General features: G+C 38.3%; 6 protein-coding genes and 1 pseudogene across 8 annotated transcripts; 4 read left to right on the top strand and 3 right to left on the bottom strand.

The window, feature by feature from the left end:
- Positions 1-909: 909 nt before the first annotated feature.
- Positions 910-3,531, top strand: LOC108853929 (protein Brevis radix-like 1). Its single transcript, XM_057006738.1, has 6 exons — positions 910-1,059; positions 1,914-2,308; positions 2,494-2,623; positions 2,764-3,050; positions 3,198-3,335; positions 3,425-3,531. The coding sequence occupies exons 1-5, from the start codon at positions 943-945 to the stop codon at positions 3,274-3,276; spliced, it is 1,008 nt and encodes a 335-aa protein (XP_056862718.1). The 5' UTR covers positions 910-942; the 3' UTR covers positions 3,277-3,335; positions 3,425-3,531.
- LOC108853931 (uncharacterized) lies at positions 3,306-4,856 on the bottom strand. 2 transcript variants are annotated; one of them, XM_018627411.2, is made up of 4 exons: positions 4,720-4,856; positions 4,494-4,621; positions 3,850-4,008; positions 3,306-3,718 (listed from the first exon to the last, which is right to left on the bottom strand). In XM_018627411.2, exons 2-4 carry the CDS (start codon positions 4,557-4,559, stop codon positions 3,461-3,463), a joined length of 483 nt encoding a protein of 160 aa, XP_018482913.1. In that variant the 5' UTR covers positions 4,560-4,621; positions 4,720-4,856; the 3' UTR covers positions 3,306-3,460. The 2 variants fall into 2 exon arrangements, with proteins under 2 accessions (XP_018482913.1, XP_018482912.1); XM_018627410.2 differs by having other exon boundaries at positions 4,494-4,766.
- Positions 4,857-6,419: 1,563 nt separating this feature from the next.
- Positions 6,420-7,735, top strand: LOC108838405 (serpin-ZX-like; annotated as a pseudogene).
- A 467-nt stretch (positions 7,736-8,202) lies between these two features.
- Positions 8,203-12,949, bottom strand: LOC108850944 (uncharacterized). The gene is made up of 3 exons (XM_057008288.1): positions 12,944-12,949; positions 11,339-12,655; positions 8,203-8,268 (listed from the first exon to the last, which is right to left on the bottom strand). Exons 1-3 carry the CDS (start codon positions 12,947-12,949, stop codon positions 8,203-8,205), a joined length of 1,389 nt encoding a protein of 462 aa, XP_056864268.1.
- On the top strand, positions 9,633-11,124 carry LOC108853928 (serpin-ZX-like). The gene is made up of 2 exons (XM_018627408.2): positions 9,633-10,094; positions 10,217-11,124. Exons 1-2 carry the CDS (start codon positions 9,699-9,701, stop codon positions 10,952-10,954), a joined length of 1,134 nt encoding a protein of 377 aa, XP_018482910.1. The 5' UTR covers positions 9,633-9,698; the 3' UTR covers positions 10,955-11,124.
- A 56-nt stretch (positions 12,950-13,005) lies between the features above and the next one.
- Positions 13,006-16,836, top strand: LOC108854473 (probable inactive poly [ADP-ribose] polymerase SRO1). Of its 2 annotated transcripts, none has more exons than XM_018628040.2 (7): positions 13,006-13,223; positions 13,729-13,842; positions 14,404-15,526; positions 15,607-15,854; positions 16,128-16,207; positions 16,301-16,453; positions 16,537-16,836. In XM_018628040.2, the coding sequence occupies exons 3-7, from the start codon at positions 14,517-14,519 to the stop codon at positions 16,678-16,680; spliced, it is 1,635 nt and encodes a 544-aa protein (XP_018483542.1). In that variant the 5' UTR covers positions 13,006-13,223; positions 13,729-13,842; positions 14,404-14,516; the 3' UTR covers positions 16,681-16,836. The 2 variants fall into 2 exon arrangements, with proteins under 2 accessions (XP_018483542.1, XP_018483543.1); XM_018628041.2 differs by having other exon boundaries at positions 13,008-13,223; positions 16,304-16,453.
- A 29-nt stretch (positions 16,837-16,865) lies between these two features.
- LOC108854474 (probable inactive shikimate kinase like 2, chloroplastic) lies at positions 16,866-18,770 on the bottom strand. Its single transcript, XM_018628043.1, has 8 exons — positions 18,522-18,770; positions 18,246-18,436; positions 17,976-18,170; positions 17,833-17,894; positions 17,676-17,742; positions 17,482-17,600; positions 17,211-17,387; positions 16,866-17,130 (listed from the first exon to the last, which is right to left on the bottom strand). Exons 1-8 carry the CDS (start codon positions 18,753-18,755, stop codon positions 17,021-17,023), a joined length of 1,155 nt encoding a protein of 384 aa, XP_018483545.1. The 5' UTR covers positions 18,756-18,770; the 3' UTR covers positions 16,866-17,020.
- Positions 18,771-22,210: the final 3,440 nt, after the last annotated feature.

Raw genomic sequence — 22,210 nt, 5'->3', positions numbered from 1 at the left:
TTTCTATTTAAAAAAAAATCAGAAACTAAATATTTATAATTTTTAGACCATCGCTTGTCTCTATCAAGTTCATCTTCAAACTATTTTATTATAATTCTACAGATAAAAAAATTGATCTACTCAGGTTCTTGGACAATCCTATAACTTTTCTCTGTTGGGAGTCCTTTCCTCTGATCCCCAAGTTAATCTTTTGAACTCTTTTGTATTTATCAAGATTATTGCCCTTAATAATGAATCTTCGTACCAACTAGGAGTTGACATATTGATTAAACTCTTATATCATTTAGTAGGGATCTAAAAAGTTCGCATGTTTGATTTTTGTTGGAAAGAATCTACTTTCATTTTTCCTTTTTCTGATCAATGAATTTACTTTCATAAACAGAATTAATTAACATGGTTTGTACTACACCAACAAATCTTCTTACTCTTCAATCAAAATAAAATAATAGCATTGAACCTTCATATCTTATTTTCTTTAAAATAATATCTTTTAAATTAGTATCCCTTTGAGCTCCTTAATTTCTTGAAAATATTTTAAACAATACCATTTCTTAATATTTATGGGAGTTAAAGTTTAAACTACATAAAAATCATTGTGTCGTTCGAGTGGTGGTGATCTGAACATATTTCTTTAAACAAATTTATCCATATTTTTTTAATTTCATGTCCGTACCATTCGATCCAAATGCTTACTACATCCCTTTTGATTATTGAATTTTCACCAACTTTACATTAGTTGAGTTGCTTATCCTATGAATTAATTAAGCCCTACTCTTATTGATATCTGATTGTAGGTAACTACTGTCTAGCATTTCTTAACATTTCATTTCTTTCTGTATCCATCTTTATCTATGAGTAGTGGTTTCCTTGTGATGTTTGTAACGCACTGTTTATATGGTATATAGGGCTTAACAGGCAGAGTGCATAAAGAAGAGTCCAAAGATGTTTACTTGCATAAACTGTTCTAAAATGGCTGACAGAGATGAAGAAAACGAAGATGGAGCCCGTGGGAGCACCACTCCCAACACTAAAGATGCTGTTAAAAGCCTAACTGCACAGGTATCTATCTATTTATCTATCTATCTTAAGATCTATCCTTGTGCTCTTTTCACTTTATTTTGCTGCGTATGTTCTAATGCTTTGAGCCTTTTCAACTGTTTAACACTTGAGATGACAAAAGGGGTTAAAGTATATAAATGTTTACTGTTAAAAGAGTTCATATTAGGCTATAAAGTACAAAAGTATAGAGTTTTGAGTTCACAAGATAGTTAGAGGTTACTGTTGTTTAAGGCTGTGTATGTTACAGAAAAAAGTAGGATCTTTAGACAAGATTTTATGTTGATGCTACATCTTTTCCTAGATACTCTTGCAAATCTATCTTTAATAGGTGTGTCAGTGTTTTTTTTCTTCTCCTCTGTATGTGACTGACTAGACATAAAATGGAGCAACAGTTAGTACAACAAATCAAAACAAATCTAGCAACAATCTCAGAATCCTATTTCACATTGAATAATAGCATTACGGCTGATAATTTACCTGGATGTTATTTTACTAAGATATATTGAAAAAGGTTTAATGGAGTCATGCCTAGTTGAACATGATCTTTGCTTGTTATTGAAGATTGATCTATACTTTCCTATAATAAGCTCTAGTGGATTCTTGTCAAGGCATGATGAAAAAAAAATTGTAGGAGGGGACAACTATATAGTAGTATACATCAAAAGAATCAAACTGTTATGAACTATTTTTTATGTTTCAAATTATAGTCACACCTTTTATGAATTATGATAGTGGACTCCTGTTTGTTACCTGTTCTGTCCAACAATATGGTGTTGGCAGTTCAATGTTCACCTGGTATCATGTTTTGTGTTTAAGATTTTTGACTTCTTGGGTTGGGTACGAATGCTATGCAGATCAAAGCTATGGCGTCGAAGTTCTCTGGCACTTCTAAACAGTCCAAGCCACCCTCCGGCTCCTCAAGCAGCAACTTGAGGAAAGAGCTGAGGAAGTATCCGGATTTCGATACTGCATCGGATAGTGTTCCATACCCTGATATGGGTAGTGGAAGCACGAGTTCCACTCCTGCTTGGGACTTCCCAAGCTCCTCTCACCATCAGGTTGAACAGGCAGATTCAAGATTCACATCAATGTATGGCGGTGAACGCGAATCCGTCTCTGCTCAGTCGTGTGATGTGGTACTAGAGGATGACGAGCCAAAAGAGTGGGTGGCTCAAGTAGAGCCTGGTGTTCACATCACATTCGTCTCACTTCCCAGTGGAGGAAATGATCTTAAACGGATACGTTTCAGGTAATACGCACTCTTGACAATATGTTTGTTGTATTCTTGTAAAAGCGGCTATAGGTTTTCTGTTTAAGTAACCATCATATGTTCTGTTCCATGTCGGTTTACTTAGTTTTGTCTGTTACTACTTTCAGTTTATGACATACAATGACTCTAATGAAGCTAACGGTTTACTTGTGTCTTTGTTGAAGCCGGGAAGTGTTTGACAAGTGGCAAGCTCAGAGGTGGTGGGGTGAGAACTACGACAGAATAGTTGAGCTTTACAACGTTCAAAGATTTAACCAGCAAGCCCTTCAAACCGCTGGTAGATCCGAAGACCAGGTAAAATCATCAATCTCATAACGATTTTGCAATGATAACATTAGTTGTTCTTTCAGACAAGAATGTCCTTGTGTGTGGATGTTTCTTGATCCCCAAGAAAGAGAAGGTTGATGAATAATCTCAACTTGTTTCTTCTTCAGTCGCAGAGAGATTCAACTTACACAAGAATCGAAGCAGCAAGAGAAAGCAGAGACTGGACTCCAAGAAACAACTACAGGCCTCCAGGTGGAAGCAGTATCCCACATCACTTTTATGGACCTTCAATGGACGCAGCACGAGCCACCACCTCATCTAGGGACGAACCGCCTTCCATCAGTAACGCTAGTGAGATGCAAGCAGAGTGGGTTGAAGAGGATGAGCCAGGGGTTAACATTACCATTAGACAGTTACCAGACGGAACCAGAGAACTACGCCGTGTCAAATTCAGGTAAACCTAACTCTTTTAGATGATAACTTGATCACCAAGTTAACTCTATCCAATCACTAAACTAGATAACCGGTTCCTTTTTAGCTTTTAAACCCTAAACGTTTTTTTAACCCTAAACGTTAACCAAACCAAACCGGGTGTTTGCAGTCGGGAACGGTTTGGGGAAGTGCATGCAAAGACATGGTGGGAGCAGAACAGAGACAGAATACAAACACAATACCTCTAACTAAGTGGAGGTAAAAAGAGAGAGACCAATACTTAATCTTTTTTCTTAACACAGATAAGGTAATTTGGAACTGAAGGAAACTTGTGTGGCTTGTGATGCAAGTTACAATGTTAACATTCAATATGATTTGGTTTTGTTTCTTACACAGAATTAAAAAAGAGCGCGCGTAGACCAGCATTGGTTCTTAGATATTACCGGATGCTTTGCATTCTTCTAGTATATTAAGCATGTGTCGTTCTGGTGCACTGAGCGAAGGCAAGAATCGACGCTTGGGATTGCATTGGCTAGTCACTGATAGTTTTTCCATTGAGCCATCAGGTTCTGTAGGACCACCACAGCTAGTTCCCACAGATTCTACTACATCCGTTCCATCTTGAGCAATCGCCAAGTCCCCTCGTCTCCTCATGGACGCCGACACTCTCTCTTTCCATATTCTCCCATCCTGTGCGACAAAACGATCACAAAAAGAGCGTAAAGCTCTCTGTAACACTCCTATCTTTGCATTAGTAAACCATAACTATTTTTTCTTTTCTTTTCTTGGAACTTCAAGAAACATATGAATGAAGATCATACATTGAGAATGGATGGCTCCGGGAGTGGGCATTGGATAGGTTGATCATTGTCCAAGGGCTCGATAGGGTGTTCCACTGGTTTAAACTCTGTTGCTACTTCGATCCCATGAGTTGAACCAACAAGTTCAGTAATACTTTGAGGCAATGCTTCCCTCATATCCTGATCATAAGACAAGATTAATGTCATCTGTGTTATTTATAAGAAGAGAAATAAAGAATCCTAGATTCAAGTATAGCTTAAAATCACTTAAACGGAATTATGTTACATAAGCAGATTATGGATACAGATAATGTTGTGGCTTGAACTAAGGAAAGGAGCTCAAAATTTTCATCTTGAAAAACAGAAAACAAGCAACTCTTAGCATGTAATCATCAACTCTTAAAATTTCCCCACCGGTTTAGAGCCTAAACTGTAAGCTACTCAAGAAGATCAGAGCAGGAAAATGACAGAAAATCTGAAAGAGGGCTTAACCGAAAGAAAAACAAATATAATGGAGAAGAATCATACTAAGGAATCCTTTTGAACATAAACTCAAGCACAAATAAACAGAACAACAGCCTAATGTTCCATATAACTTATAGCTTAGAGAGCCCCATGAAACATGTACTGGAATAAGACAAGAAAATAGAGGAGAGAGAGCTTACGATGGCACTTTGTGTTCTTCTATGGCCACTTCTACCAACAGAAAATCTGGAGAAAATACCAACCATGGTAGTGAATTTTAATAGATGATTCCTTCTTGAGTCTTTGGACTTGTTCTTTCCCTGAAATACTGAAAAAGTAACACAGTATAGTAAAGAAACTTGTGCTAAGAGTATAAGATTCTCCAAAGCACCAAAGCAGAATAACAAAAGCAGCCACAAAGCTCACTTCTTTAAGTCTCAAGAATAGTATTGATGATAAATGCTTTTGTAGCTCTTTAAGGTTAAAGCTTTGCTTGGCTTCAACCGATTCTTGCTTGTGGATTTATTTCTAGTTTTCCATCAACTTTTCTTGGCAAAATTTTCATATAATTGATGATATATTGGCTTATAAAAATGAAATACTCCACTTATTGGCTATATAAGAACTGCCATGTTTTCTGGTTCAGCTATATTAAACTTTTAAAGAATAAAGTAATCATTAGATTCACATCGAGAAAGCTACACATCAAACTAGTTGTTGGGTTTACTTAACGTATCTAAATCATAATTTAGAAAGGATTCTTAACTTAAGTCTGACACTATTTTGTCGTGTTGTTTTTGTTGATTACATTTAGAATAATTATTTCAGAAAAGTATAAGGAATCTTTTACCAGTCGCGTGGTCAAATCCAAGTTTTTTCACTACTTTATTCATTACATAATTAAAAACAAAATCTTGATTAAAAATACACTAAAATCTTTTAAATTAAATATAAATACATTAATTTGGGCTTAAATTATATGTTTTTTCTTGAAAAAGCTTAAGTTATATGTTTCAGGGTTTAAATTCAAACTTTCTGAAGTTAAGGTTGTTGATTTCAACTCTAAAATCTAGTTTTAGTATATTGTATGTTGAAAATGTTGAGATCTAGGATTCAAAATTATATTATTTTATTAAGTAAAAAATAATATATTGGTTATTTTTCAGTTCAGTTATTAACCTATTAATTACCCTATTTAAAGCAAAAAAAAAGGAAATCAATTTTTGTTGAAGTTTTTATTTCCTTTTTTCAAAACAGACTTTCCTTTTTTAACTTAACTAGACTATTTTGAATATGGAAATCCTTAAAAAGCCCTATAAATAAGATTGTAGGAGATAATTTTATTCCTTAACCTCACATCTTTGGCTTTCATATTCACCGTCTCACCACGCAGTAAAAATATGAACCTCCGATAATTTTAATGGGGCATATTTGTTTTTAAAAAAATTTTAGTATTGATAAATAAATAAATTTTGTGGATTCTTTTGTTAAAAGATTATCTATTATGCATTTTTACTTAGAATAAGATTTGTTGGACTTTTCAACAATATTTATGAATTTGTTAAAAATTAAATATATAAGTAAATTTATATTTTATACGATAGTAGACTATGGAATTTGATTTCTCTAAATAAAAAATTTATGTTGTTTTTATACTGTTTTATGGTCTTGATAAATTATGTATAAAGTGTTGACAAAAAAAATTATGCACAAGATGTTGACAAAAAAAAAATATGTATACGGGCATAATTTTAAATTTGGACTAGGGCAATATAAAAGATTAGTCCGGCACTGTACGTGATCGCCACTGTTGGGATTGTGAAAGCCCATGTCCAACTCTATTTATCCGATTAGTATGATATTCTCCACTTTGGGCCTTAATGGCAAGCCCGCATGGATTTACTTTTGGTTTTTATTCCAAAAGGCCTCGTACTAATTAGAGTTGGACATCTATTTATATATTAGACTTTACTTTGTCTAATATCCAATGTGGGACTTAGATTGACATCTCACATTCTCCCCTTCAAATTAAGAACCACAACTCATCTCTTGTGTGTTTCCTAATCACATGGCTTTCCTTTGAGAATGCTTCTCCCACAACATCACATCACAGGTTCTATGATCTTATGACGTTTCTACAAACAGACCTTCTATTTTTCTTTTTCTACCCGTTCTTACTTAAAGGGTATTTTGGTCTTTTGCATCTCTTCGTCAAACCGCTCTGATACCAATTGTTGGGATTGTAAAATCCCGTGTCCAACTCAATATTATCCGATTAGTACGATATTCTTAGTTTGAAGGAGAGAATGTGAGATGTCAATCTCAGTCCTTATATACCTCCGCGAAAACCTCCAACTTTGTGTTTTCGCCGGCGTCAATCAACGTCGTCCTCAGCTTCCTCGCCGCCAAGTCTGGCGGCCCCACCTCAAATCATATTATCTCTTTACTACAAGCTTCTTCGATTACCGAGCTTAACGCCGTGTCCTCCAAGATAGTAACCGACGTACTAGCCGACAGCACTGCGAGTGGCGGTCCAACTATCTCAGCAGCTAACGGCGTCTGGATCGACAAGTCTCTCCCTGTCGATCGTTCTTTTAAAAATCTCATAGAGAATTCGTATATAAGGCTGCTTTTAACCTAGTTGATTTTCGCACAAAGGCTGATGAAGTGGTTGAAGAAGTGAATGCATGGGTAAAGAATCAGACAAGAGGACTCATCACTGATCTCCTTTCACGAAGCTCTGTTTCTCCAGAGACTGATCTCATATTTGCTAATGCTCTCTTCTTCCATGGAAGATGGGATGAAGAATTTGATCCATCGTTGACTCAAGACTCGGACTTTCACCGTCTCGATGGAACTACCCTACGTGTGCCTTTCATGTCCGCATACGCCTCTTGCAAACACCGTCTTGAAGTCTACCAAGGTTTCAAAGCCATTCAGTTACCATACAGAGGAGGAGGAAGCCAAGACAAACGTTGTTTCTCGATGCTAATCTGTCTCCCTGATGAAAAACATGGGTTGCATGCAATGCTGGAGAGAATAGCTTCTTGTCGTGGATTCTTGAGCGGCGAAGGAGACATTCGTGGGGAGTATGCAGATGTTGGACAAGTTAAGATTCCAAAGTTTAAATTCGGTTTTGATTTCGATGTGTCGGAAGCTCTCAAGGGTTCGGGTTTGGAGACGCCGTATGATCAGATTGTCCATAAGGCTTGCGTTGAGGTTGATGAAGTGGGAACGAAAGCTGCAGCTGCTACCACTCTAGCAGGGGGTTTTGGCTGTTGTCGTCCACAAAAGAAGTACGACTTCGTGGCTGATCATCCGTTTCTCTTCCTTGTCAAAGAATACACAAGCGGTCTGGTTCTGTTCCTTGGTCAAGTTCTTGACCCTTCGATGCATTAAGTTTGCGTCCAAAGTTCTTGTACCTGTTCACGTGTAATTTTTGGTTAGCTGCGTTCTGTAATAAAACTAGGCTTGACACATGTAATATCAACGTTTGCTGTAAATGCTTAAAATTTTGGCATATATGAATATACAACGAAATATTCTTGGTGATGAAAATGTTTGACATGAGGTGCTTTTCTCTTTATCATGATCAGTGGCCGATGTATAAACAAATTCAAAAGGGTCAAAAGGGTCAAATATATATATATATATATATATATATATATATTTCACAATAAACAAGAGAGTCAAATCCTTAAAATATATTAATGTTGTAGGCTTATATTAAACTAAATTTAAGAATTGATAGGGGTATAACTGACCCCTACTCCTTCATCGCCTCTGGCACTGATCATGACGAAGAGATTCAATAGAATAGAAACATCTATGTTAACCAAGTGGCAGAATATTGAACTTTTTTTTGTCAACTGATGAAGAGATTCAAAAGAATAGAAACATCTATGTTAACTAAGTGGCAGAAACCAAAGCAGGAGGAACAGAAGCAAGATCAAACACCCAAGACTCTCTTACAAGCTCCAGATTGATCTTCCGGCAGCTTCTTGGCCGGAATCTTATGAGATAGCAAGGCCGTAACCTTTTGGTCATGTCTTCTTTGTAGTTGTCGTTCAACTCTTCTTGGTTTTGTAGCGAAAAAATAAACAAAAAACTCTTCTTGGCTTTGAAAATTCATATAACTGGTGATAGGTGTTGGATATGGATCTAGCACAAAGCCCATTATTATGCTAGACCTAAAATCAGGTTCGGCCTATTAACAAATTGGTGATTCCACAAGGAAACAAAGCAGTACTTTCACTATAAAAGAGAGATATCAGAGCCACAGAAAGGACATACTAAAAAGGTCAGAGACCACCAGAAGTCAGAGACAGCCACCTCTCTCCACCTGAGCGAGTTAGTCTCCGACGACCACCGGAAAACGCCATCTTTAAAAGTCCGAGACGACCTCTTCTCACCAGAACGAACTCGTCTCCGGCGACTAGGAACATTTGTAAAGAGAATCTGTTTAGACGATCTCGCTTAGACGATCTCTTTAAGTTCTTGTAATTTCCGAGCTTGTTATTCTTGACTCTTAACACGAAAATCTCCACCTCATTCACTTTTTTTATTATACTACCCCATTGACCGGATATGGAAACAACAATAGGCTTATAGAAAGAAAAAAAAGAAATGATCCCCTCATTGGCTGATAAGAACAGTTATGTTTCTAGTTCAGCTATATTAAAATTTACAGAATAAAAGTAATCATTAGATTCACATCGAGAAACCTACAAAGCAAACTACTAGCTGGGTTACTTAACGTATCTTAAATCATAATTTAGAAAGAGTTTTTAACTTACGTCTACACTGTTCTGTCTTATTCCTTTTCTTGATTACAATTAGAATAATTAAATTCAGAAAATTATAAGGAATCTTTTAAGGAATCTTTTCTTGATTACAATTAGAAAGAGTTTTTAACTTACGTCTACACATGTTACATGGTAAATTAAATTCGTTATTTTATTTATTAGGATAATTAGAGACAAAATTTTGATCAAAAATAAACTAAATATTTGAAATTAAATAAAATACACTACATTGCGATATATATTTCCAGTTTAGATTCAATTTTCTTAAGTTAAGGTTTAGGATTCCAAGTCTAAAGTCTAGTTTTTAGCATATGTTAAACAATTAAGATATAGGATTTAAATTTGGATTATTGTGTTAATGCAGATATTAACTTATTATTTACCCTATCTAATGCATAAAAAGGAAGTGAACTTTTATTTTAGATTTTTCCCTTTTTCAAAAATATTTTTCCTTTTTTAATTTTAAGTAAAATATTTTGAGTTTGGAAAATTTTATAGGGTATATCAGAAGCACTATAAATAAGATTGTGGGAGATAAATCTTTTTACCTAATCCCACATCTTTGGCTTTCATATTCACCGTTTCACCGCACCGTAAAATATGGACCTCCGAAAATCAGTAGGGAAGCAAAACGAGCTCGCTCTTCGTGTGGCTAAGCACGTGATCGCCACCACCCCCGGCGCGAAAACCTCCAACCTCGTGTTTTCTCCGGCGTCAATCAATGTCGTCCTCAGCTTCCTCGCCGCCAAGTCAGGCGGATCCACCGCGGATCATATCCTCTCTTTACTACAAGCTTCTTCGACCAATGAGCTCAATACCGTCTCCTCCAAGATAATAACAGACATCCTCGCCGACAGCACCAGAAGTGGCGGTCCAACTATCTCAACAGCTAACGGCGTCTGGACCGAGAAGACTGTCCCTGTCGAGCCTTCTTTTAGAAATCTCATAGAGAATTCGTACAAGGCTGCTTTTAACCTAGTTGATTTTCGCACAAAGGTTTTTTTTTTTTCCCGACAACCTTAACTCTTATGTCTGAAACCAAAACCAAACCACATAGATTTTCTGTTTTTTTTTTTTTTGTTTTGATAATTTTTTTTTGTTTGTTTTGGTTTTGATAGGCTGATGAAGTGGTTGAAGAAGTGAATGAATGGGTTAAGAATCAGACAAGAGGACTCATCACTGATATCCTAGGCTCTGTTCCTCCACAGACTGATGTCATATTTGCTAATGCTCTCTTCTTCCATGGAAGATGGGATGAAGAATTTGATCCATCGCTAACTAGAGACTACGGCTTTCACCGTCTTGATGGACCTAAACTACGTGTTCCCTTCATGACCGCATACGACTCTTACAAACACCGTCTTGAAGTCTACCAAGGTTTCAAAGTCCTTGAGTTACCATACAGAGGAGGAGGAAGCAACGACAATCGTTATTTCTCGATGCTAATCTGTCTCCCTGATGAAAAGAATGGGTTGCATGCAATGCTGGAGAGAGTAGCTTCTTGTCTTGGATTCTTGAGCGGCGAAGGAGACATTCGTGGGGAAGATGCAGATGTTGGAGTAGTCAAGATTCCAAAGTTTAAGTTTGGTTTTGATTTAGATGTGTCGGAAGCTCTCCAGGGTTTAGGTTTGGAGACTCCCTTGGAGAAGATTGCCCACAAGGCTTGCGTTGAGGTCGATGAAGTGGGAACGAAAGCTGCAGCTGCTACCGCTGTACGTTGTTGTGCCGGCCTTACTATGCCTCGGAGGAAAAAATACGACTTCGTGGCTGATCATCCGTTTCTCTTCCTTGTCAAAGAATACACAAGCGGTCTGGTTCTATTCCTCGGTCAAGTTCTTGATCCTTCTATGCATTAAATTTGTTTCCAAAGTATTACTCCCTCTGTTGTATCATTTAGAATTTGGCACATGGATTAAGTCTTGAGAATAATGGAGTGTTTTATGAGGACATCTGCTTTCGGCTTACATTGGCTTTGGTTAGATATGTGTTCTGTAATAAAACTAGGGTTTAACACAAAATATCAACGTTTGCCGTAAATATTTAATTTCGGCATATATGAAAATATACAATTAAATAATCTTGGTGATAAAAAAAAAGTTTGACATGAGGTGCTTTGTTACTCTTTATCATGATGAAGAGATCCAAAAGAAAAGAAGAACCATGTATGTTTTTACTAAGTGACAGAAACCAAATCAGGAGGGCACACAGAAGCAAAGATCAAGCACCCAAGACTCTCTCACACCATCTCCAGATCGATCCTCCTGCAGCTTCTTAGCCGGAATCTGATGAGAGAGCAAGGCGGCAACATCTTCCTTGTCAATCCACCTGACCGAATTACACCCGTAATCCCGTCTCTTGAACAAGCTCTCATCATTAACCTTCTCCAAATACGCCACACAACAACCCATACGCATCGCAACCCTCTCGCAGTTGACAAGATGAGAGAAGAGTTTCACATGCTCCTCGATCAAAGCTTTATCTTCTGAAACACGGAACCTCCCACAAGAGCTGTTCTTCATCATCCAAGAGATGAGTTTCTCGCTCTCGTAATCCAACCAGCTTATCCACACCTTGAAAGGGCTCACAGAGACGACTTCAGTTACCAAACAGTAACTCCGAGGCAAGTTGTCATCACCACCGCCATCGTATATCGCCCAAACCTGCCCTTTCTTGAAGCTCCTCGGCATCCTCTCTTTATCAAAATCAAAATCAAAATCCTCGTCTTCCATGTAGGTTTCTTGATTCCACTTGCTAAGATCCCTCTTCCTATCAGTGCGTGGCACGTACTCCAAATCCACTACCTCACTTAACTCCTTGTGGTTAGTCTTCTTCTTATTACTTTTCAGTTTATTTCTCTTGAGCACTGATTGCATTTCTGCTAAAGTCATCATCTCTTCATCCAAACTCTGAGATGCATTCAAAGCTTCTGCTTCCTCCACTCTCCTCAGACTTTCACCAACGCTCTTCCTCCTCCTACTATAAGTTATGATCTTGGAAGCACAAGCTCCATCTTCTTCCTTTGCCTCAAAATTCTCCTTGCAAACGGTCGAAAACGTCGACGTTTCGTCACCACCACCATCACAAGCACCAATCTCGCCCTGAATCCTAACCCTCAGCTTCTTATCGTACTCACTTCTCCTAACCTTATCTTCCAAAACCTTAAAAGCCTCACTCACAAGCCTAAACCCTTCCTCGCACCCAACGTACGGATTCTTATCAGGACGCAGCAACAGAGCTAGCTTCCTATACTGCTGCTTTATGGTACTGAAGTGAGAGAAAGGCTCTACCTTTAGAATCTTGTACCACTCTTGAGTATCTTCTCCGGGGGAGGCGGTGACCATGGAGGATACGCCTTCCGTGTCAGGAGACAAGGTGAGGGCTTTACGCGCGTGATTAAGAGCTGACGCCAGGTCGCCGGAAGTGAATGAAGATTCCGCTAGGTTTTTGTGGTGCGCTGCCTCGTTTACGGTGTCTGGGTCTGGTTCCGGAGCTGCCACTGCGGTGGAGACAGGAGACGACACAAAGACAGACAAAAAGACTTCGACTTTGAAAGAGGCCTAAACAGAGCTAGCTGTGTTTCTTCTTCATTTCATTTCTAAACCGTTAAGTCTTTCTTTACTTATATTTCTCCCCCGCTTTGTTTTCAAATTCTCTCTTGTGCCTTGGATAATCGTGGATAACTTCACCATGTGTTGTTTCTTCTGGGATGGGCTGATTAAACATGTGATTGGTCGGGCCTAAAGCCCGTTACAGGTCTAAATTCTGAAACGATGTCGTTTCTATTAGTTTTGGTCAACAACAAAGTTTTTTACATTCGGGTTATGGTTGAACCGCGTAAATCAAACCGGCATAGTTGACCCCAAAAAAAAAGGTGTTTAATAAAAGAAGGGATTATTATTAAGGCCTTTTGTGCACGCAAATTACAAGGAACCGCCGACTTATACTTATAGATTTGTCGCCGGAGAGACAGTACTATATATATGTCTTGTCTTCTTCCAAACACTATTTCTCTCTTCGTCCTCGCCGTTTTAGGGTTTTCGTTCCTCCAATCATCTCTTGTTGTTTGCAATAGCAGAGAACCCTTACCTTGCGATCTTTCTCTGTGAAGAAGAATTCATTACAAAGGTTCCTTCTTTATTTTTCTGTCTAAATTTGTCGTTATTCTACCTTTGGTGCTCCTCAATTTTATCTTTGATTCTGTGAATTGCTGTTTCTATAAGTCGATGCTTTTTTTTTTGGTTATAAATCGACAATTTTGCTTTCAATGTTTTTTTTTTCTGAAAAAAATTTAACAATTGTTCAAAAAAAAAAGAAGAAAAGATTTAACAAAATCTTCTTGTGAGTGTCTTCTGGGTGAGAATGGTTTCGTGTTATTCTGACGTGTTTTGATAGTTTATTGTGTTATAAACCAAACTATGCATGTCTAATATTTAGAACATCCCACAATTGAAATTGTGTTTGAGTTAGGATCTGCGTTTGTTTTGTCTTGTTCTTATTGCTTAAGTTGTTATTGTCCAATACGAACAAAGAACGCTAACATAATCATGACAGCTTTGGATAAAAGTCCTGTTATATGTTGGTCTGTTTCAGCTATTGAAGGGTGGAATTTTTGGTTTGTATTGTCGTGCAGGAACACGTTTGTGGAAAAATAAAATAAAACTGGAGAAAAAGAGTGACATCTCTTCTCTGTTTACTTTTACTTTTCTAAGACACAAGGCACCAAAAATGATGACAAGTCAGCCTGGTTAGTCTCAACCTTCTCTGATAAGTTTACCCCATATATATACTCTTGGATTAGTTATTGTATTTGCTATTTTCCACGTCTTTGTTTGATTTCTTTGTTTATGGAGGTATGCTGGTATCTTTTGTACTTCAGTGTGCGTTTTTCTTTATTAACATCTTCTCGCCTGTTGAGTCACACAGTCCCAATTTTTTCTTAAATCGTTTCTATATCTTACTGTGACATTTTTTTCCTCTCTTATAATCTCTACGGTTTGTTGTATATAGTGGCCTGAACCATCCATTTTACTATATAATATTTGCATACTGAATCTGTTCTCCTCATGTTGTACTACCTTTGTCTCATCAGTGTTGTTTCTTCTGAGCATGATGTTACTTTCTGATGGTGTTTGTTATCAGTGCCTTTAGTAGTGATGTGGGTTACTGCATGATGCTAGTCTTTTTTTTTTTTCAAGGCTTCTTTACTGTAGTACTATGAGGTTATTTCCTCTTGTGAAACCTTGTATGCTTATACACGGTCACTGTTGGTTGTCATATCTGACGCACATACCCCTTCTTCTTGCAGATTTTTTCCATGATGATGATGTTGTTTTGCAATCTTCAGGACTGCTAGAGATTTAGTGTTCGCTGAGTTCCTCCTGTTCAAGGTTTTACGTTTAGCGTTGTTAGCAGATAGAAATGGAACCCAACATCGTCAAGGTATCGGATAGTAGTTTTAAAGATAAACTTGAAAAAAAGAGAAAGCATCCCGCGTACTTTACTTCATACGATTCTGGAAGGTCAGTTGCAAAGCTGCAATGCGTGCTCTTACCCAACGAAAAGCTTGATAAAAGGAGAAGACATGATGGTGGAAACAAAGTTAATGCTACTGAGAATCTCTCTGGGAAGTCTCTGGTCAGATACTACTCTTACTTCAAGAAGACGGGAGTCCCAAAGCGAGTACTGTTCTACGAGAACGGTGAATGGACTGATTTGCCTGAGCATATTATTTGCACCATCAGGAATGATCTTGAAGCAAAGAGAGCTGCGATCGAGGTGAACTGTTACGGTCGCCATTTTGTTCTTGATTTCTTACAAATGCATCGACTGGACTTGGGAACTGGTGTTAAAACACCCCTCGCATGGATTGACATTGCTGGGAAATGCTTTTTCCCTGACAGCGTGGGAAGAGACTGTAGAGAAGAAGAAGATCATGGTCAATGTGAGATCAAGCTGCACCTCGAAATCGATATCAACGGTGGGAAATCACCGAAGCTGAAGTTGAACAGTAGTGATAGCTGCAGCCTTGAGCTTGATGATGATGATGATGATGCTGTCCAGAGGCGGGACGAGACGGAAGCTAGTATGTTCTCTGGTGTCAAGCCTGCTGAGGAGGAAGAACTTGATGTAGACGCTGTCAAAGAGAAGTTTGTTTTAGGTATGGCCGCTCTAGGACATGTAGAGCTGCTCGATGCGTATAAGTTTTCAGGTGACGTCGCCAGAGATCGTCAATCTCTTTTCAAGAAACAAGCCGACGTCACTAAGCTGAGCCGAGGAGATGCCAACGTTAGATACGCTTGGCTTCCTGCGAAGAAGGAACTGTTATCTGCAGTGATGATGCACGGACTTGGTGTGTGTGGAGAGTTGATCAAAAAGTCAAAGTATGGTGTTGGTGTTCACTTGGCTGCTGCAAACTGCCCTTACTTCAGGTTCTTCTTTCTCCCTCATATCTTTATTGTTTAGTTTTTTTTTTCTGTTTAAGCAAATGTGAAAGATGTTGTTATAACAGTGCGACACATTGTGATGTTGATGAAAACGGTGTGCGTCACATGGTTTTGTGCCGTGTGATAATGGGGAATATGGAGCCACTTGGTGGTGATAGAGCTCAGTTCTTTACTGGTGGAGAAGAGTATGATAATGGAGTAGATAATGTGTCGAGTCCGAAGCATTATGTTGTCTGGAACATGAATATGAACACTCATGTTTGTCCAGAATTTGTAGTTAGCTTCAAGCTGTTGTCTATCCCCAATGCTGAAGGTGATTTCTCCTTCACATAATCATTTCCATAAAAAAAAAAAAAATCTACTGATGACGCATTGAATGGGAGACAGCATATAGATCTTGCTGAAGAACAGCTTACTTGGACCCGTGTCGTTTTTGTGACCTCTGGGGATAGTATTAACACACTTCATCATCCCGGAGGTCTAGTGAGATGTTTCATGGCTGAATGCATATGAATATTTCAACCATCTCATTCTTGTTTTCTGCTAGTAGTTAAAATTCTAGATTACATATATACTGTTTTTGCAGGGAATTTACTTTCTGCTACTCAGAGTAAGCATGAGAGTTCAGGGCTCACTTTGGAAGGAACCAAAGGATCTCCCTCCAATGTGAGTTTTAAATGTACATGAGGAACTCTCTCAAAGGGTCAGTGTGTATTGGGACTTGAAACATGAATGCTTCTCTGCTTGTTTGTTTTGAAGCAGGGGCTAGGAAGCGGAAACAACAGTGCAGGTTCCAGCACTAGGAAGCCCAGCTCTAATTTGATGCCTTACCCTCTGCTCTTCAATGCAATCTCAAGCAAAATTGATCCGAAAGCCATGGACTTGATCACTGCTTATTACCAACAACTTAGGGTATGTAGTAGTAAAGATTTATTCTGAGTTCTTGCTTCTTTTTACCCACATGTCATTTACCAAACCTTATGTCCTCTTGACAGGAGAAGAAGCTATCTCGAGAGGGATTTTCGAAGAAGCTGCGGATGATTGTTGGAGATGATGATCTGCTGAGAACCACCATTACAGCTCTTCAACGCTTGCCACACCCTGCTATTAAAATGGAACCGATCACAAGTGGCTATTAAAGATGGAGTTAGAAAAATGTGTCGACTTCTTTGTGCTGTCTTGACTTTATAATAAGATTAAGACAAGGAACTTGTTCCTTTTTTAGTTTTCTCTTTGTGAAACAAATCTCCATTGTCCAGATATTTCCTCAATTTGAATTTGTCTTTATCGATCAACAGCTTATGTTCTTTGTTATTCATCAGACTGGCTTTTAACTCAATTGTCAAAACTCAAATCATCAAATATACTTCTACACAAATTATCAACGGCTATGAAAGTGATTAACTCTTCAAGAGTAACAACGCTTGTTGCTAGGTTTTATGTGAGAGAGAACAAAAGAGCATTTGTCTAAAGAATACTTTATGAGAAACTTGGATGAGCTCCTGTGTCAGACGACGGATCCCATCCCGGCGGTTTTATATTGGGCCAGTCACCACGGCAACCCAACCTTATGTACAGACTCTTCTTACCTTCAAAAGCAAAAGAGAACCCATTTAATGTTTGTTTAAAATCACCAAAACAGACAGTCGTGTTTCTTGGGTTTATTTACCTGGAAGTCCCTTGTCTGAGATGATCAGTTGCTTGAGTGCACTTAACGACGCCTGAGCCACGCTCTTGGCATGCGTTGGGTCCCAACCTTGGAGCTTTACCACCACGTCTGCGTTTGAATACCCAATCTCCCTCTCTTGCTTGTTTCGCCTCGCTTCTTCTTTAGCTGATTCTTCATCTACATTCAGAAACAAACTTGGATGTATAAGCAAATGATAACTGGTGTTTTTGTTGACAAGGGTCACATTAAAATAGATGCAGGGAGAATTAACCTGTGGCTTCAGTTTGTGATACCCATACAGTAAACCCAGAGTAAAGATGCCTCCACTTATCGGCTCTCCCAGCAGCTCCATGTTTACCTCCCAAAGTTGAGACAACAGTACGGACATGGCTGCAAGATCGGTTGTCAATCTTAACTGGGGAAAGCAACTGAAGAGATTCAACACTAGACATGACTTTTCTTTACCTACTCAAGCTTTCCAACACCGAACTCTCTGCTTCAGCTACAGAATCCGCCCCTTCTGCAAGAATCCCTTAAAATAAAGAACGCAAAACAAATGGTCCTGAGAAGTGAGTTAAAGATTTTCCAGCAAGATGACGATGTCCTAAAAGCAGAGACTCACAAGAATCGATTGTCTGCTTAGAAAAGCTCTCCAGCAACTCCATCGAGTCTAGAGGACTATACCTGCAGACCACATCAACTGCATAAGACTCTAAAACAGTTTATCACAACACTATTCATACACTGAGCTCTTGAATCCCATACCCAAGACCAACCGCTAGCTCCCTAGACACTTTCTGGTTAATCTCAGTCGAATCTCCAACAACGTAGATCGACGCCCCTTTAAGAAGCTGCATCATCCCAGCAGTCAAAGACTCCCACGACTCAACAACATCAGGCCACTTCAACTCCCCATCCACCTTCTTCATGTTCACAACCAACTGGTCTTCATCTATGTACCTGCTCTGATATTAAAAAAAAAATTAAAAATCAGCCCTTAACAAGGAAGCTTCAAACAAGTAAAAAACTCATTACCATATGGTTTCAGAAGGCATGATCTTGTCAAAGAGCTGGTTAGTCTCAAGAAGCGTGATGAGCAAGCCGTTACGCTTCTCTTTAACAGCTAAAGACGTTCCATCTGCGTCCACTGATATATCCTTTGGAGAAAGCGTCTCGCCTGTCTTCAACCTCAATCTCAGTTCCACCTCCTTGCCACCATCTGTGAACTGCATTAATACTCTCAAAAACATAATGATTCAGTTACTAACAGTAATCATTTCAAAAAAAAAATCAATCGACAAAGATCATCACCTCGTAATCGAGAGTGGTGGTGGATACGGCGGATAAGCAGTTACACGAGAAGCTGTTGAACCGGCCGGCTGTAACATTCTGAGAGAAGCGGTGGAGCTCACGGCTATGAATTCCTCTGAGGACGCGAGGCGAGGAGCGGATTCGAGTCGGGGAAGGGAAGGACCGTTGACCGGTGATAGGGACTAGGGAAGGAGAGTGGAAGATTGTAGCTGAAGAAGGAGAAAAAGCAGCCATTGATGGTGTGATTTCAAAACTACTACGCGGATAAGGAGAAAGAGACGAAGACCGATCGTTATTATGGGCCTAGGCCCAAATGTTTGTGTCCAATTGTAGACCCAGGAGCTTACATTTGAGGTTCTGTTTCTGTCCCATTATTTATATTTTTACAAAGAAATAATAAAATATTTTAAGATTTTTAATGTTAAAACCCCTCAACTAAGTTTTTTTGGGTAAAAATCTCCAAACTAAGTATTTAATGAATAAACTCCCAAATTAATTTTATTTAATGAATTAAACTTTTTCCGGTCATAATTACCCGTACTACCGGTAATTTTTTAGTTTAGGAGTTTCTACATTAAACAAAACATAAGTGAGGGATTTTATCACTAGAAATAAAAAAATCAAAATATAATAACATTATCTAAAAATTAATAAATTTAATATTCCAAAATTAGCATTTTTAAAAACTTTCTGTAAAATATATGAGTAGTGTTTTTTAAATCAAAATTATCTAATACAATAAAGTAGACATATCTGCCTTCTCAATGTGTCCACGTCGCTTTTGGAGGCTGGGGCATTTTGCAACACGTGTCGATTCGCTGGGCTATCTGTGTATTTCACGCGTTTACTTTTTTCTAGCCATCTCTTTCCTTCTTCCTCTTCCAACGGCGAACTCCTCGACAGATTTGCGATAAACTTTAAACGAGCTTTGATATCCGTAACGTCTCACCAGTCCTTGAATTCCCTTGATTAATCCACTCCTCCCACTTGAAGATTCGATCTACCTCTTCGTTTTCCTCAGTAACCGCCTGGAGCTTCAGCTATAAATCAAGGGAAGGACCTTCCTCAGTATTCAATCAAAGGATACCATTTTGTCATCTTATTCGTACATTATAAATATAGATCTGAAGAGAGAAATTTCTTACTCTCGAATTCTAAACTCAGTAAGAGCCTCTTCGATTATGGCCAACCCTCATCTGCTTCTGTCTGATTTAAAGGTTGGTCGTTGGAGGGAGGCTGTTGTGACACGGGTCCTCCGTTGTTGGAAAGCAAGGAACTTGAAAAAGAGTGGAGAGCTTATGGGATAGACATAGTTATGAACTTATGATAGATGAGAAGGTATTTGTTCATCTGAATCTATGATAGCTTCAAGGCTTTGGCAGCAATTATGATTAATGCAAAATGTTTGATTGTATTTTCTTCATTGCAGTCGTTATTAGGGGTGGGCACTTCGGTTATTTTATCGGTTCGGTTCGGTTTCGGTTCGGTTTGGTTAATTCGGTTCAATGATTTATCCAACCAAAGTAAACCATAGTTAGTTCGGTTTGGATCGGTTTCGGTTCGGTTTGAACTCAGTTCGGTTTGAATTCGGTTCGGTTTTAAAACACAAACGCATGGTCATAAAATCATCGTGTTGACGATTATAAAAAACTAAATTATGTTGACTAATTTCAATATAAAACCGAAAAAACTTTTAGAAACACAAAACATTTATAAGAGCACAATCAAATCAAAGTTAACTATAATAAATAGAAAATTAAAAAAACATCGTTAATAATACCTCTACAAAATAAACTATGTAAACTAAATATAATGTAAAACTGAAACAAAAACTTTAACAAATTATAAACATCAAACAAAAATTAACTAAAGTAAATAGAAAACTAAAAATAAAATCTTTAATAAAATTAACAATAACTTTAGTCTTAGCATTTTAGTATACTGTATATTGCTATATGCACATTGGTTATGGGTTCGGTTTAGTTTGGTTCGGTTCAACGTGGTTCGGTTCGGATCGGGTTCGGTTCGGTTGGTTCGGGTTGGAAAAATCTTAAACCTAACTGTTTGATAATAGACTTTGGTTCGGTTCGAATCGATTTCGGTTCGGTTGGTTCGGTTCAGTCGGTTCGGTTCGGTTTTTTTGCCCACCCCTAGTCGTTATAAATCTATAATCAACTGATGATACTAACAAACACCCTACTACCTTTTTTGTTCTTAAGTTTCCTAACACACTACTCAATTTACTTGCGTATGTTTTGCAGGTACACTTTTCTAATGGCTTAACCTTATATATTGGATATTGTAAGAGAGATTATGGGAATCAAAACCACCTAGAATGATGAGACACAGTTAATTAAGCGTAAAATGGCTAATCTATGAATTGACCGGTTAATTTAGTTCTCTGTTTTATTATTATAGATGAGTAGCTAATTTATATATCCCCATTTCTGAAATGTTCCCTTCACATTCTGTAGTGGCCTTCATTCTGTGTCACTGTTTTTGATGGCCTCTGCCAACATACTTCATGACAAATTTGTGGTTAATGGTGTTGAGCATAAGTTCATAGTAGCCACGACCATTAATCCTAAGTTAGTAGGAGGTATGGGTCTTCTTAACAACTAAGTCCAGTTAATGAACTTTGCTTATTTAATCTGTTTGTGTATATGTTTTGCTTACTCCCAGGTCGGCTATTACTAAACTCCACCCCAGTCAGTCATTTTTACTTTGACAAAGAAAGTGCTGTTGGGCAGACCATACTTGATGCGTAAATTGAGTGCTTTCATACATTTACTCAGTAAAAAAATAGCTTTATACCCTCCTAACCCTCTTAAATGTTTCATTCAGCAGGAACCGTTTCAGTGATGATGCTTCTTCCTTAGGTCCAACAAAATATGAAGATATTCAAAAACTTGAAACCGTTACGGTGGCTTAACTAATGCTTGTGTTCTCAACTCTGATCCCCAGGTCCGGAATAAACCTCATCTCTTACTGCTTAATCTCTCTACAATTAAGTGGTTTCCCATGTATTGTGTGGACAGACTGTGAAGTTTCTCTGCATATGGGTGGTGCTACACCTCAAGTTTAAAAGCACTAGAAAGGTTCAACGTGGTTTCTCAACATCCACATGTGCAACATGCAAGAACAGCAATGCCGTTGGGACTCAAAGGTGATCCTTCCCAGGCTCCTGTTTACTGCTATTTGATCTGCAATTCACAGCCATTTTTTACCAACCACCGTTCGCTAATGTCAAGTCTGTTAATGATGGTACTGTGTCCAGTTGTCTGTCTCAGATGGATCAGAAGCGGCTGTGTTTGTACCCTTTGATGGTCAGATTACAAAGCTCACCAATGTCTGTGCTGGACCTGCTGGTGATATTGTACAGCTAATGGTAGTACTGAGAAATAAACATTTCAATGAATGTGTTAAATTCTTGACAAGCACAACCACTGAACCCTAAGTTTGTTTTGTTTGGCAGGAGCAAGGTATAGTCCTACAAGCTGGAATGCTCAGCTTCTTTTTTTCAAGAAATGACACATTCAGGACACTAGGACAGCTCAGAAAGTTCAGCAAGGACACAAAATTTGTGTCTAAGGTTAGTCATTTGGGTGGGCAACAGAGGACCAACAAAAACTTAATTTATGTGCAGATGATCGATGCAACATGCAAGATTTCAAACTTGAAAACTTATA

Source organism: Raphanus sativus, chromosome 4 (assembly GCF_000801105.2).
Source record: "Raphanus sativus cultivar WK10039 chromosome 4, ASM80110v3, whole genome shotgun sequence".
Lineage (NCBI taxonomy): Eukaryota > Viridiplantae > Streptophyta > Magnoliopsida > Brassicales > Brassicaceae > Raphanus > Raphanus sativus.
This window is presented reverse-complemented; position numbering and strand designations above follow the sequence as displayed.

Excerpts from the sequence above, each read along its gene's own strand:
- LOC108853929 (XM_057006738.1), top strand. The coding sequence starts at position 943 with ATGTTTACTTGCATAAACTGTTCTAAAATGGCTGACAGAGATGAAGAA. Across the intron at positions 2,309-2,493 it reads CTTAAACGGATACGTTTCAG|CCGGGAAGTGTTTGACAAGT; the intron begins GTAATACGCACT and ends TCTTTGTTGAAG. Across the intron at positions 2,624-2,763 it reads CTGGTAGATCCGAAGACCAG|TCGCAGAGAGATTCAACTTA; the intron begins GTAAAATCATCA and ends TTTCTTCTTCAG.
- LOC108853931 (XM_018627411.2), bottom strand. The coding sequence starts at position 4,559 with ATGGTTGGTATTTTCTCCAGATTTTCTGTTGGTAGAAGTGGCCATAGA. Across the intron at positions 4,009-4,493 it reads GAAGAACACAAAGTGCCATC|GATATGAGGGAAGCATTGCC; the intron begins GTAAGCTCTCTC and ends TCTTATGATCAG. Across the intron at positions 3,719-3,849 it reads CGGAGCCATCCATTCTCAAT|GATGGGAGAATATGGAAAGA; the intron begins GTATGATCTTCA and ends TTTGTCGCACAG.
- LOC108853928 (XM_018627408.2), top strand. The coding sequence starts at position 9,699 with ATGGACCTCCGAAAATCAGTAGGGAAGCAAAACGAGCTCGCTCTTCGT. Across the intron at positions 10,095-10,216 it reads TAGTTGATTTTCGCACAAAG|GCTGATGAAGTGGTTGAAGA; the intron begins GTTTTTTTTTTT and ends TGGTTTTGATAG.
- LOC108850944 (XM_057008288.1), bottom strand. Across the intron at positions 8,269-11,338 it reads AGGATCGATCTGGAGATGGT|CTTGTAAGAGAGTCTTGGGT; the intron begins GTGAGAGAGTCT and ends ATCAATCTGGAG.
- LOC108854473 (XM_018628040.2), top strand. The coding sequence starts at position 14,517 with ATGGAACCCAACATCGTCAAGGTATCGGATAGTAGTTTTAAAGATAAA. Across the intron at positions 15,855-16,127 it reads GTCTATCCCCAATGCTGAAG|GGAATTTACTTTCTGCTACT; the intron begins GTGATTTCTCCT and ends CTGTTTTTGCAG. Across the intron at positions 16,208-16,300 it reads CCAAAGGATCTCCCTCCAAT|CAGGGGCTAGGAAGCGGAAA; the intron begins GTGAGTTTTAAA and ends TTTGTTTTGAAG.
- LOC108854474 (XM_018628043.1), bottom strand. The coding sequence starts at position 18,755 with ATGGCTGCTTTTTCTCCTTCTTCAGCTACAATCTTCCACTCTCCTTCC. Across the intron at positions 17,743-17,832 it reads TAAGCAGACAATCGATTCTT|GGATTCTTGCAGAAGGGGCG; the intron begins GTGAGTCTCTGC and ends CTTTATTTTAAG. Across the intron at positions 17,388-17,481 it reads ATCACAAACTGAAGCCACAG|ATGAAGAATCAGCTAAAGAA; the intron begins GTTAATTCTCCC and ends TTCTGAATGTAG.